Source organism: Parasteatoda tepidariorum, chromosome 1 (genome assembly GCF_982258835.1).
Source record: "Parasteatoda tepidariorum strain Cologne lab strain chromosome 1, Ptep-v5.0, whole genome shotgun sequence".
In the NCBI taxonomy this organism is placed as follows: domain Eukaryota; kingdom Metazoa; phylum Arthropoda; class Arachnida; order Araneae; family Theridiidae; genus Parasteatoda; species Parasteatoda tepidariorum.
In genome coordinates, this window is record NC_141755.1 from 81266387 (window position 1) to 81285162 (window position 18776).

Below are 18776 nucleotides of genomic sequence, written 5' to 3' on the forward strand. Positions count from 1 at the left end.
TACAGTTTACGATCCAAATCTTTAATATTTGTTTCTTTGTTGCCAGTATTACGTTTTTTGATTATATATTTAAAATACGAAAAGGAAAGAAAGAAATGACATAAAATCAAATTTCTTTAAAATTGAAAACTTCGGATAGAAAAGAAAAAGCAAACGATTTCAATGGTATGAAGAACAATAATCACTAATAACTCACTTTCTATTATGTCCATTAGACCCATGCCGCCAGTGGAGGGATTTTTGATGTCCCGTACCTGAGGAGCGGGAGGCATCAGCACGTGCATTAAAAGAAATGTTTCACGACAAGCGTGGTTCTAAACAAGAATGAAATTTAGAACTTTTTCCTCTTTACATCTTACTACGGACGGGAGGAGAGAGGGGCGGGAACATTCAACGCTATTGGTGCCTCTCGTCTGCTTCTCGTTTACCCCCTAGGTAGAAATGAAGCCACATTTTCTCCCGTTTCCAACCACGTGTGCTTGTCACCGCTTTTCTATTGTTTGGGATTCAGTGATGTTTGGCGCTAATTAACCATCGCCAAGGTGAGGAGGGCTGTCACCGAGACTGGCCCAAGCAGAGAATACTGGGAAAGGGGTAGGGGAGATCTTGGGAGATTAGAAAAAATGTTTTCAGGAGGAATTCTCACTTATTTATACTTTTATTGAATGCAAGAAAAAGTTTAAAATTTCCCGTTAAAATTATTGATTGTTTTGAAACTTATTAAAAATAATTGTGGCTTTCAATGATATAACTCTCGAATCTATTACTATCGAATTTTTTTTTTGCAGCTCTCAAATATTATGTAAAATGGGACCTCTCCTTGTCAGCAATTACAAGCACACACCTTTCTATTTGTATAATATTTCTATTGATGTTTTTTTTTTTTAAAAAAAAGAAGGTCGAATTCATTTTATAATCAGTGCTCAATATTACGATTAGTCGGTGCTTTCATGGAATAAAATTTACTAATTTAATCAATTCAACATATTTATCCATTAATTTTTTACTAGTTAACAGATTTAAAGGACGTTATTTTAATGTATAAGGGGTCGGTTCAAATATTATGTAAGCACTTAAAGGGGGAAGGGAGTTTGTGACAAGGGGGTGGAGGGTAATAAGGAATGTTTACATAAGACACTAAAATTCCTCACTTTTTCTTTCGTTATTTTATTTTTTTTTGCCTTATTTTCTTTTTTTTCAATTATAAAGTAAATGTTACAAAAAATTTAAAACAAGAAATTCTCAAATTTAGGAAAAGTTGCATTTGAGGAAAGCTGAAAAAAATTATTTAAAAATTTAACTTTGTATATAAAATTCTTAAAGTAAAATTTATTAATATGCAAGTTAATTGCTTTATTAGAATTTAATTCTCAAAATACTGCAGTCAAAGGGGGAAGGTAAAGACCACAATTGCCAAAAAATTGCTTACAAAATATTTGAACGGTCTCAAAGAAACAGTTCATTTGTTTTTTTAAAAAAAAAGAAAAAATTATTTTTGCTCTAAACCAAACATTTATAGATTTTTTCTTCAAACCCCTTCAAACAGAAAGCTGATTTCCTTTTCTCCCTACAGAGTATATGACCGGAATTTATTTATTCACTTATTTCATTATTATTTAATACTTTTTGTTGTTGAATATGTTTTATTTCAATAAGAACAAATTCATCTAAAAGTGATCTATTCATCTTGATTACCAAGTTTAATTAATTAATTAATAATGAGGTTGTGAGTATATTTTTAAGACTTGGACTCAGAGAAAACTTCGAAAAAGTTCTAAAAATTCTTGTAACCTTAAAATTTAAAAACGGGTAAGAAAATATTCCAATGAATAAAAGGAAACAAAAATTATTCAAAAACATTAATTAGATAGGGAATAAATAAGGAAATTGTAGACATAAATTCTCCGTGGGTTTACGTAGAAAGTAAACATATGAAGAAAATTATTTTTCTGTTTGAAGGTGTCGCCTAATTGACCAATAGAGTTGACTTTCTAGGTGTTGTTAATGTACTGCAAGAATTTTTCATATCTCAAGTTTTTATTTCTTTTATTTTATTTAAAATAATAATTAAAGTCGAGTCTTTTATAAATTTTAAACAATCATAAGTTTATAAAATCAAACTCAACAGTCTATTTTTAGTTTATAAAATCAAACTCTATTTTTTAGTTGTTCAAGTTTTACGTATCATGAATTTATAGAGAAAATTTTTTTCGTTATACAATATAGTTTGACGATACGCAAATAATCTGTTTTTCAAATGTTAATGCATTCATGTAATTTTTATATAATTAACTGTTTTAAAATTATATTTTAAAGTAGAATAAAATAGCCTATTAAATTTGCGTTAACAAAATTTTGTCGTCGCCCCACCCATCATTACTGGAATTTTTAATATGTCGTGACGCAAAAAAAGCTTTTATTAAAAAAGTGATTATTTTTTTTATAACTATAAGAATATTTTCTTCTGTTAGTTACTAGTTGATTTTTGAAAAGATTTAAAAATTAGATAAATGATTAAAGATTCTTCTTTTAGAATAAAATTTCTTCTTTATCGCCCGATGTGACAACAATCCTATTCCAATAAGAAGAATTCTCGTAATTTCCATGACGAATATGTCAAAGTTTCCCAAAGTGTGGTACGCGTACCCCCAGGGGTATAGGAACAGTTTAGCGGGGGTCGCTTTCTTATGCGAAATATCTTGCAACAAACGAAAATTTCACAAAATTTTATTTAAAAACAAAGCAAGCCATGAAAATTTATGATTACGTATTTTTCTATTTTCTATTTTTTTGCAGATTTAACAGTTAATAATTAGTGGTGACAACAGCCAGTTGTGATTTTTAACTTTTGAGCAAATTTTTTTATAGCAAAAAATACATTCATTTTTTTATTAGTTGTATACAGCGAAACGAAAAATTTAGAAATTGTACACAAAAGTCATAAGTTTGTGGAACACTGGTCTAGATCAACAGGAAGGGGGAGCTAGTTACGTAAGTTTACTTCTATTATCCCGAATCATATCCTAAGTTTCTATAAGCATAGTTATATGTTTTAATGTTAAATTTTACGTCAGCGCTAAATTTATGCATAAATTTTAAAAAAAAATTGTATATTGTATAGTTTTACTTCCTTTGTTCACTCCCTTTTACACTAAACTCATTTCCTTCGTTTCAAATCTTCTCCTATATCTTTTTCTTCTTTCATTCTCATTGGTCTAACGAGATTAAAATTATTATTCGTATTATTAAACGAAATATCGATAGAAAAAGGCAAAGAGGTTGTTTCGTAATGGACATTGTTAATATAGCTTTTTAGAAACCTTGTCAAAAAGGAAGACAAAAAATCTGAAAATAGGATCGTATATTAACAATTACGCGATTAGCGAATTTTTTACTGTAAAAGAACACTCGAGGTTTGCTTATTCAAGTTCAGACTCGTGTACTACTCTGTTCTGCAATAGTTCCTTGAAAATAGAATTAAAAAAAAAAATCGTATTTTTTAAAGTCCATTTCTTAGGAACCATTCGACTGATTTCACTCAAATATTGTATTTTTGCCATGTAAAATTACGTTCTCTAAATTTTTTTCGAATATAATTAAATAAAATAATAAATATTTATTAAAAATTATTCTATACATGAAATTTTCTTTTGATAAACCGCTCTTCTGACCAAACATATATATATATATATATATATATATATATATATATATATATATATATATATATATATATATATATATATATATATATATATATATATATATATATATATATATATATATATATATATATATATATATATATATATATATATATATATATATATATATATATATATATATATGACTAAAATTTGATAGAACGATGAAAATCATTCATTTATATCTATAGCCCCAATTGTTCATAGGAGCTTGGGAGCAAGAAAAATATCCCGAGCTTCCTGTTTATTCAAATTTATTTTCCTTACTAATATTCGAAAGGCAGGTAATTAATATTATCAAAGCTGCCAGCTACCGTGTACAAAATAGAAGTAAAACGACTTGAAAAAATGTTAGCATTGGGGACAAGAAAAAAAAAAAGAAAAAGAAAATACACCCGATCGTTTCACTTCAATTACTTTGAATAAAAAGAAGACATATTACCATACACGCTTAACTGATTTGAATGGTCAAATTATAAACAAACGTTTCCTTTTCCCAGTTTTGCTGATTTTTTTCTTTTCTGCGTTTAGTCAGAACTGAACTGAAGAAATCAAAAACTGAATAGCTGAAGAAATCAAAACACTGCTGTGGTCATTGCAGATGTCTCAGCGTTCCTGGTTGTACCAGCCAAGCACAAGCAGACGCAATCTCTACTCATGTGAATGAAATGAAAATAAAAAAAATAAAATAAAGCAGCTATATGAAGTAATTAGTGTTACTAACTGACTGTAGTAGGTTTTTTTTGAACCCTTTGTTTTTATTGCTATTGAATTCTTATCTTAAAACACATCCAACTCAAGTAATGGTGATCGAACACCCCAGCACCTTTCTTGCAATAATTTTTTTTTTTTTTAGTCTCCTACTTTTGGTCGAATGGATTGTGAAAATAAAAAATGTTGATTTAGTTGGTTGGAACCATTAGACCGCTAACAATAACAAGAATTGAGAAACCTGTAAATTAAAGCTGAATTTGAATTATTAGAAAAAAACTTGCAATCTAATTAGTTTTCGATAAAGTTCATGAATCATTGTTTTTAAGACAATGACAGAGATTAAAAAAAACAGCTTTTTCTTTATTATTTATTTAATTTTGTTTTAAAGAAACTGATTCTTCCATATATTTGAATTTTGCTTAAAAGTAATTGACGCAATAACTTCAAAAAAAAATTTTTTTTTTTCCCTGCAGGTAAAGAGTGCATCGAAATCCAACTCTAACAAAAAAAGATTTAATGACTTCCAATATAAAAAATGAAAAATTTGAGAAATAAATAAATAAATAAAAATTGTGCCAATTTCTAATTATTTTTATTAGAAAGTTATTAGGAAATTATTTTTTATTAGAAAATTATTAGGGAATTATTTTTTATTAGAAAATTATTTACTTTAAGTACTTATTATTAATTACAAGATAATTTCTATTAACTTCATTTTTACACACCATAATTGGCTACTTGCAACACGAGAAGAAAGGAATTGAAGTGATTATGCCAGCCATGTGATTGATTTAATTGGATGCCTGTAAGCAACGTCACCAGTGTGTATCGAATCTGATTGGCTCCAGAATCAACAGATGTCACGATATATCCACGATGATGTTGCTTGCAACTATCTAATTTTCCAACTCGAAATCATCATGAGAGCAATAAATAAATAAATAAATAAATAAAATAATAATCAATGAGTAGTTTTTAATTACACAAAAATATTTAAAATAAGAAATTTTCGAGTTCCGAGTACGCAAGTATAAAACAACAATTGGAACAAAACTTTTTTCTGCGATTGAAACAAAACTTCTCTAAATTATTATTTTTTAAAATAATTCAAACCTAACTAAAATAAGAAATTTTCGAGTTCCGAGTATGCAAGTATAAAAACAACAATTAAAACAAAACTTTTTTCTGCGATTGAAACAAAACTTCTCTAAATTATGATTTTTTAAAATAATTCAAACCTAACTAAAATAAGAAATTTTCGTGTTCCGAGTATGCAACTATAAAACAACAATTAAAACAAAACCTTTTTTCTGCGATTGAAACAAAAGTTCTCTAAAGTATGATTTTTTAAAATAAATCAAACCTAACTAAAATAAGAAATTTTCGAGTTCTGAGTATGCAACTATAAAACAACAATTAAAACAAAACTTTTTTCTGCGATTGAAACAAAAGTTCTCTAAATTATGATTTTTTAAAATAATTCAAACCTAACTAAAATAAGACATTTTCGTGTTCCGAGTATGCAACTATAAAACAACAATTAAAACAAAACTTTTTTCTGCGATTGAAACAAAAGTTCTCTAAATTATTATTTTTTAAAATAATTCAAACCTAACTAAAATAAGAAATTTTCGAGTTCCGAGTATGCAAGTATAAAAACAACAATTAAAACAAAACTTTTTTCTGCGATTGAAACAAAACTTCTCTAAATTATGATTTTTTAAAATAATTCAAACCTAACTAAAATAAGAAATTTTCGTGTTCCGAGTATGCAACTATAAAACAACAATTAAAACAAAACTTTTTTTCTGCGATTGAAACAAAAGTTCTCTAAAGTATGATTTTTTAAAATAATTCAAACCTAACTAAAATAAGAAATTTTCGAGTTCTGAGTATGCAACTATAAAACAACAATTAAAACAAAACTTTTTTCTGCGATTGAAACAAAAGTTCTCCAAATTATGATTTTTTAAAATAATTCAAACCTAACTAAAATAAGACATTTTCGAGTTCCGAGTATGCAACTATAAAATAACAATTAAAACAAAACTTTTTTCTGCGATTGAAACAAAACTTCTCTGAATTATGATTTTTTTTAAAAATAATTCAAACCTAACTAAAATAAGAAATTTTTGAGTTCCGAGTATGCAACTATAAAACAACAATTAAAACAAAACTTTTTTCTGCGATTGAAACAAAACTTCTCTAAATTATGATTTTTTAAAATAATTCAAACCTTTGAAAGTTATTTTGAAGGTAAAAAAAAAAAAAAAAAATTATATAAAAAAGAACATTTTGATTTGAAGAAAAAGTTTGGTGAGTTACAGTTAAATTCTGTAATAGACCCTTTCAACTTTAAGTTGATTTTGTTACTTTACATTTTTCTTCCTACCCCACAATTCTTAGAAAGGGGAGAAAGTGCTTGGGCGACGAGAAAGTAATGTGGGGGTAATAAAGAGATGAAGGTAACAAAAAATAGGAGGGGTCATCTGATATTTGGTGAAGGGTTTGCTTTCTCGAATATAGCCATCACCTGCAGGGTGTTTTGATAAATGAAAAGAGAAACTTTCACTGGCCAGAGATGCGCCGTGTCCATCTGCCACTTGATGGTTCTAGGGTCATTCTTGGGTGACTGGAATACTATAGATGGAGAGATCTTCCCCACCTCACCTGCTGACCCTTGAACACTCGCACCCTCAACAATCGAATTGGCGACTTTATTTGAAACCACGGTGTGTAACTGAGCCCCGCCGATGTTGTACCTTTACTACAAAAAAAAAGAAGAAAAAAACGGTGGTAAATTGGCCGAGTGGGTTGGACAGCGGCATTCGGCCCTGAAAAGGCTCTCTGAGGGACTCATTGATTATAAAATAGATAGTTATTTATGCTGGTACTGTCATTTTATTCCTTCCCTTTCAAACAGCAACATTTGTGGCTCTAATAATCCACCGTATTCTGCAGATATGCTCATACCTCCCTACTGTATTACACGTCTTGAAAAATAAAGATGAATTTCGTTTTAAGTAAAACAACTGGATTATTGTGGAGAAGATTTTCATCAAAATCATTTAGGAGCGACATATGTTACTGCAATTTTTCGTTTATAAATTAAATTATATGAATCAACTGTAAAACTGCATCTACGAGATCGCTGTAAAAATGTTTAGTTAATCCTAAAACCAAAAGTGCTGGCAGCTACTTTGCACCAAAAGTGGTGTAGTGAAGCTCCTGATAAATATTCCTTTACACTGCTTTCGATGCCACCAGTTGCTCGTACTTGCCACCAGTTTCGGCGCTCAGTAACAGTATAATTTATAACAATGGGATAAGATACATGTAAGAGTCAGTAAAGTTATTTTTACGATACAATTAAAAAAAAAAATAAAGAGCGCCGTGCAATGCAAAAACAAATATACGCCATTTAGTACTCATCGTAAACAATCTTCTGACGATATCCAAGTACGCCAAAATTGGTGTTTCCGGAAGAGACACTAATTCATGAATGGTGTGAATATGCGTGAGTTTGGCGTCCGTATTTTCCATTGATGTTTTACACACTTAATTACACCCTTGTAACTGATTCATGGGAGGTGGGATAAAATCAGTCAGACTTATTAGATTTTGACAATAGTATAAACAACCAAAATTGTAATAGTTTTTATCTCTTAAACGACGTTAGTTTAAACAACCACTTTTTATTTTGAAAAATATAAACATAAAGTAAATCGTTGCATTGTGGGTCATGTACTGACAATAATTCACTTGACTTTTCTTGAAAAAGTTTTTTGATTAAAATGTTTCGGCCTGCAAAAAGTTGAAATGCTCATGATTATTAAATCATGTACGTAAACATGTAACTAAACTAACTAAGACTAAATCATGTATCTAAACAAGATTTAGTGTTATCTTGAAATATAGTGCTATGTAATTGTCTTTTTAATGATGATCAAGATTAAATTGGGTGAGGTTTTACAATGTATAACACAACACATTTTTAACACATTGTTTTAGTTTTAATATTAAAAATTTAATTAAAATTTGCGAAAACATATTCGAATTTTTGATTTTTCCACTTATTGGTTTACGGCGTTCAATTATTTTTAAATAGAGTTAAAAATAAACAAAAATCACCATTCCTTCTGAAAAGCACTAAAATTCTCTTCACTTTTGCAGATCCCTTTATACGTCTTTGATGACGAAAGAAAATTTCATTTTGTTTCAACCATAAAATTTCGAATATTGCTCAGTATTGTATTTCATCAAAATCATTTTGGAGTATATGTGTGATATTTGATTGACATCTATGCACATTACTTAATTAACTGATACAAATATGAAGTCAAATATTCCAGGATACGAGCGAATATTTAATAAAAGTAACTACAAAAAAAATTTAGAACCATTGAGAATTGATAAAATTTCAAAAGTTTAAGTTGAAGAATACAAATATAAATCTTTTTATAATAGAAGGGTGACTATATTCCTCACACATCGGCAAGTGTGAGTCACACTTGCTAATGACCACTCTAAAAATTACTGTAACATAGTAATTTTGAAACTTAAAGCTTTAAAATATTTATTTCATATTTTTTTAACATAATTATATAAGTATTTAGAGTAATGATTGAGATATAAATAAAATGTTAATTTGATTACATTCCTAAGTTGTCATATCCTGTTTTGCTACTCCATACCTTAGGCATTAGTTGATTTTTAATAAGGACATGGATCACATTGTCGTAGTAGTAACTTTTGTTCAGTAAATTCCTTTTAAATTTAATTTTACCTAATTAGGCGGTTTTTAATCTTAGTTCTTAATGTAATTACATTTGGAGTATGTAAAAAATAACTTTGGATATTCATTTATTTTTAATAACATCATGAATATTCATTATGGTTTTCATATTCAACGTTTTCTTTTTAGTTCAGAGCAAGTATTTCCGTTCCTGATATTGGCAAAGAAATATTTTATATGTTAGTTCATAAGTATATTCAATATTATTCGAAGCAAAAGGCATGCATTTAAAGCTTTATTTATAACAAAAATTATCATGAAAAAGTAAATGTAAACGTAAAAATTTTTTGCGAAAAAAAAGCAAAGCATTTTTACAGAAAGAAAAAAACCATTTCCATTAAAAAAGTAAAAGACAATAAGGACTAACTTATTGTCATAACTTAGTAAAGAGTAAGTAATAAAGTCATAACTTAGGAAATAAATTAATAAATAATGAAAATTTTTTACCATATTAATCATTGAACTGCTTAAGGAAGCAAGACGTTTTCAAAACCTAAAGATTCAATAGTTTTCATTTTAATGCAAAATGGTTTTTCATAATTCTAGAATGAAAATTCATAATTTTAAATTTCGGAAGATATTAATTTCAAAAAAAAAAAAAAAAAAAAAAAAAACAACTTTCATTCTGTCGTGGTAATTTTTGAAGAATACCAAACGCAACCAATGATAATAATATATTTTCTATTTTTCAAGCATTATGTTCAGTACACTATTTCATTTACAAAATAAAATTTGTTTAGAACCAATGAAGTTTTATTTTGGAATCAAAATGAATTATTAAAAGTCAAGTTCACTACTGCCCGTTGTGGACCAGAGAGATGGACTTTCATGATGAGTGGTAAGATTGTGGTAATGTGGCCAGCATTGCGCACAGACCTCCTTTTCTTCCCACACCCACCGATCAATCATTTAGACTTCAAGTCACCACTGGGAATCGAACCCTAGTTCATTACTGTGGTAGTTATGTGTCTTAAACACTTAACAATCGTGACTTATAAGATGTATAATGATTTGCTTAAATAACGTAATATAAGCTTCACTATTAAATGAATATTAAGTAGCTCAATATGGGGAATTGTGATTTAGCCGTGTTAATGGCATTCGCCTAAGTTCATTTTCGCAATTAATGCAGTTATAAGTAGTTTTGGTTTAAAAATGATAATAAATTCTGTGAATGCTTAAATATACATTTTATTTGTATACATTTTTTTCAAAAAAAATTTAACATGAAATATTGAATATAAATGAACGTGAAATTTTAAATATTCTTTGAAGTTATACACACAACATTTGTCATTGCTAAAGCCTAAAGTTTTTCTTTCTTCTTTTAATAACATTTGACGAAGCCATTCTTATTTGTTAATAGTTTTATTAATTTCTTTAGGTAGTAAACTCTGTTTAACAATTATAAAATATAGAAAGTTTTGAATTTACTTTTTATTTGTATTTCATCGTCTAAAATATAGACAAATAAAAGTGAAGATCTTTCCTCATTTCTGCCTAACACACTCTTAGAACAACTAGTTTCTTTCTAAAAAAAAAGTGGTAGTTCAAGGGTTTCATTATCAGAATTTATTTCGAAGAAGCAAGTAATTCTCTCTATCTTAATATATTAATATTATGCTTATTTATACTTAAATCACAACGTTTTCTTTTTAAAGGTAAAGTGAAAAGTAACATAAAGTACACTTACCACTTTACATACATTACGTAACATAAAGTATACTTACCATATACTTATTATAAACAAGTGTATACTGTCACTTGTTTGTATAGGTGTTATTCATTTATAAGGTACATTTTATAGCTGAGCAACATAGGGTTGAATTAAAAAATTTTTGTACCATATCTTTTTATTTTTACTGTACCGAAATTACCGAAAAATAGAGGTAGTTTTTTAAAAAAAAATTTTTTTTAAATCTCAGTAATGACGACATAACCTAAACAATTTCGTCAAGGTGAAAGTAGTAGAAGTTGTTAGTTTTAAAAATAAAAAAATTCTTTATATTAGCTTTTATTTGTAAAATATTTTCAAATATTAAAATAAAAAAATGGAATGTTCGGCAAACTCACAAAATTATTTTCCTAAAATAGTATATTATAATATTTGGTTCTGGTTAATTATATAAATAAACATTTGGGAAAAAAAAGCACTGTTCAATATGTAATTAATAAAATCTGAAAATGTTTTCTTTCTTTTTTATTTTCTCTTATAATGAATAATTTTTTAAAACAATTTAAAAGTTAATTAAGAAAAAACACAATCTAACAGTTATACTATATGGATGCATTTTACAATGGATCAATATTTGTTGTATATCTTTTAAACTTAAGACATGCAATTCCTTTGCAAATACCTTCTAATTATGTTTTCTTTTTAACAAAAATAATTTTGTAATATTTCACAACAATTATTAAAAATATTTTCTCTTTCCTTTGTAATTATTTGTATAATATTTTACTAAACGAAGATCAAGAAATATGAACTTCTTAAAAGTCGTAACTACCCCCAAAGTGCTATTGATGCCAGTTGGAAAACATTTTCTTTAACATTTCCAACCCTAGTCATTTACATGTTTAAAGCCGGATTAATATGTCAAGCGAAGTCCATAAAAATCACAAACAGTGGCTCATTTCGTTTGGCAACACATTCAACTACAATTATGTGACAATGTTCGATCGCATTAAATCCCGTCTGGATCTACCCAATCACCCAGGATTCAAAGCATTTAATCCGTTTCTATTGGGTGATACTATGGATATGGAAATCTTAATGGGGGGTCTTCAAGGGCCCCCTTTTAAAGTGGGATACCGAGTGTCGTGTGGTACCACAATAGGGCACCGGGCCCCCATGAAAAGAATAAATTGGTTTCACAGGCCTTCTACGTCCACAGTTATATGAGGACAGATGGAAAGTGCACAAAAGGTCATGTCAAAGGGCTGGTGTGTGGATCGTGTGGCTGACCGACGGTCAACCGTTCAATAGATGAAAAAATTGTAACTGGTCAATTCAACGAGGTTGCACACCGTTAATAACTGATACTGAGAAAAATAAAATTTCTCTTCATGACACTTTTGGCGAGTTTGCGCCATTTTATTAATCTGATTTTTAAAATATTTTTTATTAGACAAACATTGAAGCGTAGGATAAATGGGAAAACTTTATGATATTAGTTTTCGTAATAGTTGTTTACATTTCTAAAATGTTAGAGTTTCTAACGTTGTTCGAAATTTTAGAGCCTGTTGAATCATAATATTGTTCAAATATGGTGCGAATTTGAACCTCATTATCGTACTTCTTAAAATTGATGATGTTGTTGTTGGCGTATGCCTGTTAAGGCAGAGAGGTGCGATTTTTTTTGTTTTCCAGTGGCGCCATCTATGGCCAAGAATTCGACTTCTGCCACACCCATACGTCACACCCGTTTATTGGGTGTGACCCAGTCATACATCATCCACAGATCGTAATTTTAACCTGAATCAGAGAACGATCAATCTCCAATTCAGTACCCCCAGAGGTGTGGATTTGTTATGGGAACATGGAGGACTTTGCAACTCGACAGATTTAACGTACATCAGTCATTATTTTACTACAGAACCCCGCCAGTCTTCGGCCGGCGGGGTTCGAACCCACGAACTCTCGGATATGGGCCCAGCACCCTACCGAGTAACCTAACCCGGCCCCTAAAAATTGATAACACCATATCATGGTTTAACTTTAAACGAAAACGTGGCTCAGTTTAATACTGTATTAAGATTGCAATAAATTTGTATTATATTAAGGTTCAAAGCACCAATATTCATTAAATTGATTTTTCTGTGATTGTAGAGATTAAGAAAAAAAAAAGATATTATAGATATTGTTTGCACATTTGTGGGAAAATAATAAGGATAAGAATAACTGCGTGGGAAAAAAGCAAAGTTAAATAAAAAAAAAACAATCAGAAAATGTATTTTAGTATGTTTTGAAAAATAATTATAGGAATTTAAAACGTTCAAAAATCAAAGCAATAACAAGCATTATAATATATATTTTGTTAAACCTCAATGCGAAGGTCATATATTTCCATAATATTTTGATTAATAATCATAAATTTTGTGAAATAAAGTAAAAAATTATTAAAGAAAATAATCTGGCATGAGAGCTTTTTATTTAGCGTGAGAAAGTTAAAAAATTCATAAAACTTGGGAAGCAAAGGAAAATATCGAAATAATTATAATTAAAAATTATGTGAAGATCCAAGAAAAAAAGTATTCGTATAATTACATTTAATAAGACATTTGCTGAATATCAATTTGTCCATTAAAAAAGCAAGCTTAGAATTTTTTTCTGGACAATGAGCGACTCAGTGGTTAAAGGCACTGAACTATGGTGCAGAATTGGGGTTCGGTCCGCAGTGGTGACTTGAAGCCGACTTAACTTAAGTAATATGTTTACAACTTGCTTGAGAAGTAAAGGTGGCTTGTGCGCAATGTTGACCGCATTTCAACAATCATGCTATAGTCACAAAAGATTAAAGCATTAAACTCCATCACATCCCTGTCCCACAATGGGCTATAGAGGGAATGCTTTTTTATAATTGCATTAATTAAAATATTTGCTGAATATAAGTAAGTGCGTTGAAAGGTAAACGTTACACTATTTTTTTCTTCTGGACATTGTAAAAACTTCTTTCGTGTCAGACTTGAAATTGTGAAAGATAAAGTGACACTAAATTCATGCGCACTAAATAAATTTTTTTCAACTATGCGTCGAAAAAATAAATCATATGAGTGTATGATGCATTTTTAGACATTAATGAAGAACTTATGATATTAATGAAGAATTAAGGTGAAAACTGCAAATTTCACTCTATAAAATAATTATTATCGAAAACTTCTGATTATTTATTTTTTAAAAACTAAGACAGAAAATATGTAGGCGATGAAGTCAATATCTTGGCGACATTTTTCGTTAAAAACTGCAGGAGGTGAAATCTGTGATGGATACGGGTGCCAACAGATGTCAGGTCATATGATATGCAAAACCATGTTCACAACTTCACTTTTATTCCATCAAGAACTGGTTTTTGACAAAAGAATATTTCATACATATACCATTGTTGAAAATATTCACCAGCAAGATTGTGAAACGGGTCAATTACGAATACATCTGGATGTAAAAGGTGCTTTTTGTAAGGAAATAACGGTAACATAGTGATAAATTACTCTAGTGAATTGTGATAAACACTTTGTTTCACAAAAATAATTTGTAAGAAAATGAAATAATAAAACATTACTTAGAATCATAAAATACCACATGAAGATGACAATTTGCTCTGAACTGTGGATAAACAATTTCGAGTGGTATTCTTTAAATGTATGATTCTTAGTTTAATAAATTCGATTTATAAGTTTTTAACGTACTACTACTTCTAAATAATTCAAAAGCCCATGTGATACACAAATTTTTTTCAGCTAAGCTGTGTTGGGCCTTTTAAAAAGTAGGCAAAATTAACCAAAAATCTGTAATTTTAGTTTGCAGTTCACCGTTTTTTAAAACATTTTATCGAATCTGTAGAAGCTGGCAGCTCAATATCATCAATTTATTTCAAATTTATAATAATTTCATGTGACCAGAATAGTCTCTTTAACTTAAGAAAAGAAGTACATTCTAAATCTATGAACCAATAGTAATTTTAGATTAACTATTCTTTTACTATAGTAAAATGTGAATATTTTACGGAACTATTGCATTTTACCGAAAAAATTTAAGATACCATAAGAAAAACTATACAAAATTTTAGATACTAATTAGATTAATACTATAATTAGTTCTTTATAAATTAGTCTTACATATTTTTTGAAAACTTATTTTAATATGGTAAATGTCATGAAATAATTTTCATACTATAACGAATAATCAAAATGCAAAATATGATCGATATTTTTGAACTAACCAATTAATATCACAATCGAAAAAAAAAAAAAAAAAAAAAAAAACGATTTTAAACACTTGAATATAAAAATGAAATATGAATATGATCTTTAATATACGCGTTAAATATAATTACTATGCTTCAGTTAAGATATTAACATCACTATCTATTACCTTTTCTGTTAGTATTCAGTAGTAAAATGACGTAAGAAACAGATAATTTTTCTTAAAAATTAAATCCAGAGAAATTAACCTGTTACCCGAGAGTTAGAGAAAGCTGCGATTTAAATCAATTTTTTTTTATCTCACTCAAGTAAAAATGGCCTCAGGGTTCACCTGTCTTAAGCGAGGCTAAAATCACTTTTCCAACGGAAGCAGATGCCATTGTGGTGAAATCAAGATTACTGTAATCATACGGTCGGCCTATTTTTTTTCTTTTTTTTTTAATGATATAATGCATATAGACCCCCTCCCGTCTCTTATGAGCTACTGCGAGAGATTGTTTATTATTGTTTAGGGCTCTTTGCGCAAAAAAGAATTAATGAAAAGGTTTATGGGGGAAGAAAAATTGAGAAGTATTAAAAAGTACATTTATCTCTTGCTATTGAACTTCTAAGAAACTCGATATAGAATTTTATGAATAATAGTGTTTTTCTTTTAATTCATATTCAAAAATAAGTTATTATCTGAGCTCATTCAAATTGTTGAGTTGCTCCAAATAAATTGGCAAAGTCAAGTTAGATTTAAGAGAGGAGAATTTTTTTCTACTCAGCAAGAGAATATAACAAAAGATGCTAATATTAAAAAAAAGATTTCTTTTTCATTTTTATTTTTGAAGTCCTTTTTTGAAAGAGTAACAAGTTTTTGGCCGAAAGATTGATTCCCAAAATGTGTAAGAATTCCTTTATTGAAAGTAATAAACATAAACATTTACTGTATTTTATAAGTTTATTTTATAAACGGTTTGCTTGGGAGTCTAAAGATAATGGTTTTTTCACAGAGTAGACAAACATGTAAAAAGAGTGATTGAATTAACGAACGTAAAACTCAGTATTTTAGTAGCTTTTAACCCAAAGTGATGAAAATGAAATTTTTTAGTTAAATATTTTTGGGTTGACTGTTGTGAGTGAAGTTAATTCAATCACAATTACGAACCAAATACGAGTTAACGAACTTAAAACTCAGTATTTTAGTAGCTTTTAACCCAAAGTGATGAAAATGAAATTCTTTAGTTAAATATTTTTTGGCTGACTGTTGTGGGTGAAGTTGACTCGTATTTGTTTAGTAATTGTGATTGAATTAAAGGACTTAAAACTCAGTATTTTGGTAGCTTTTAACCCAAAGTGATGAAAATGAAATTTTTCAGTTAAATATATTTGGGTTGATTGTCTTGGGTGAAGTTAACTCGTATTTGTTTAGTAATTGTGATTGAATTAACGAACGTAAAACTCAGTATTTTAGTAGCTTTTAACCCAAAGTGATGAAAATGAAATTCTTTAGTAAAATATTTTTGGGTTGACTATAGTGGATGAAGTTAACTCGTATTTGTTTCGTAATTGTGATTGAATTAACGAACGTAAAACTCAGTATTTTAGTACCTTTTAACCCAATGTGATGAAAATAAAATTTTTTAGTTAAATATTTTTGGTTTGACTCTTGTGGGTGAAGTTAACTCGTATTTGTTATCAAGTGGATTCTAAATTATTAACCCTCAGACGGTCATCCTGACGGAAATTGAGTTCAGTGAACAAGATATTCCGTAAGTAGTACAATTTCTGAAAGCTTAATTTTCAACTACCACATACTTTAAATATTGAAATTTGGAGTCTGAGAAATTAGGTTAAGTTTACTAAAACAGTTCAAATAACTTAGAAAATGTACTTTTTATATGAATTTAATATAACACTTATAGTTCAAAAAGTTTTGAAATACCACTTCGCATTAAAGTAAGATTTTAGGGAATGAAATTCATTTTTATTTTATTTTACCGTATTTCAGAGCATTATTAAAGTAGCACCACTATTGTGCACGAGCATTTGTTAGTAGAATTTTGGAAAATTTTCAGCCATAAGCAACCGTAAAAATGTGATATCGAAATGTTCTTAATTCTTAATGTTTACCTTCTAACTTTTATTTTATTTTATTTATAATAATTTTTTGATAAATTGATTGGCTAAATGAATGACAGCATAATATATCGATCAAGAAAGTTTCTATAAGTGAAAACAATATAGAAATTTTGATAGTTTTTCAAACAATCTTTTTTGAACACTCAAGTAAATTTTTAATAAATTTTAAAATTTTCAGGATGTTTGTTTAGAAATTTTCTAGTTTACAAACTAAAGTTTTTAGAGTGCATTTTTTTGCTTACTATCTTAATGCTCAGGTAAGGGTTAAAAAATCTGTGCTGAAATACTTAAAACATCGGATTTTTATGCTTATTATTATCAATTTACTGATTTAAAACATCAGATTCTTATGTTGTTATGTAAGAGATATCATTTTATTACATCTTACAATATCTAATATTTAAAGGTGTATTTTAACTCTACGTATTGTATTACTAACAAATTGTAACTCTACTTATTAAGTATTATATTTATATCAGTGTTTACCAACTGGTGGCCCGGTGGCCGCATCCACCCCGCGAAGCCTTTGTTTGTGGCCCTCAAACTAAAATATATTAGCCATTTTTTGCGGACAGTTTTCGTAAAAAATCTATATGGGTTTAAAATACTTTTCTTTCGTTAAAAAAAGAAAAAGGAAAAAAAAAAAAAAAAAAAACTAATTTCTTTGTTTCCGTGAAATTTAACATACCAACGGTGCAAAAAAATTTCTCAGGTTTTGCATCCAAGAAAATATTTATTATTTGTAATTCAATGCTTTTGTTTTGAACAACTTGAGGAAAATCTGTCAGTAATACTTAATGTTACATAAAAGAGTCCTGTATTAAATTTTGACCAAGTTGCGGCCAGCCATTTGACTGGTGTTTTCAATTGTGGGTCCCTGCCTCATATAAGTAGGAAACCCCTGATATATATCAATAAAATAACAGTTTGCTCTAAGAGTACTTTCATATTATTCGCTTACTTCATATTGTCACGCATTACACCACGAATGCATCAAAACGCCTTTTCTTCAAATAGAAACTAATAAATTCTCAAATTCTTGAACAATTCATTTGTAAAATACTCCAAAATGTATTTTTTTTGGTAACTATAAAAGAAGCGTTTTTTTCCCCTTCTAAATATTATTTTTTCAGTTTTCTTGTCAAATTCTTTCGGGAGAAAAAAAAACTCCATAAAGAAGCCTTTGAGATCACCAAAAATGAACAATACGATGTGAAATGTACCCTGAAAATCACTTCACACCGCTGGTTGCACCGAGGTAGGTGCAAATTTACTAATAATAATAACCGTCACTACGCCTGTAGGAAAAAAAAAAGTTCAGGAAGAGAGATCTAAAAAACGTTTTGTGCTGGAATAAAGTCTGACACTTCGACCGAAGTCTTAAGAGAACCGGCACCTAATTACACTCTTTAATTAAAGTCTACGGCTCATGGATAGCCACGAAACGTGAAAAAAAAATGCGCATTTTTTTTTCTTTTTGGACAAAAAAGCAAATTCGAAAATGAGAAGAGCAACGG

The 18776-nt window shown here is 28.7% G+C and overlaps 1 protein-coding gene across 4 annotated transcripts in view; it reads right to left on the minus strand.

The window, feature by feature from the left end:
- Window positions 1-18776, minus strand: part of LOC107440157 (uncharacterized) — a 144673-nt gene that overhangs the window by 39076 nt on the left and 86821 nt on the right. Inside the window, exon 1 of one of the 4 annotated variants that reach the window (XM_016052998.5) lies at window positions 197-438. The exons of the other annotated variants lie outside the window; for them this stretch is intronic. Within the exon in view, the coding sequence (XP_015908484.3) occupies window positions 197-284 (88 nt within the window). The 5' untranslated portion in view covers window positions 285-438. Of the gene's footprint in view, window positions 1-196; window positions 439-18776 lie in introns of those variants that run through there. 4 annotated transcript variants of the gene reach the window in all.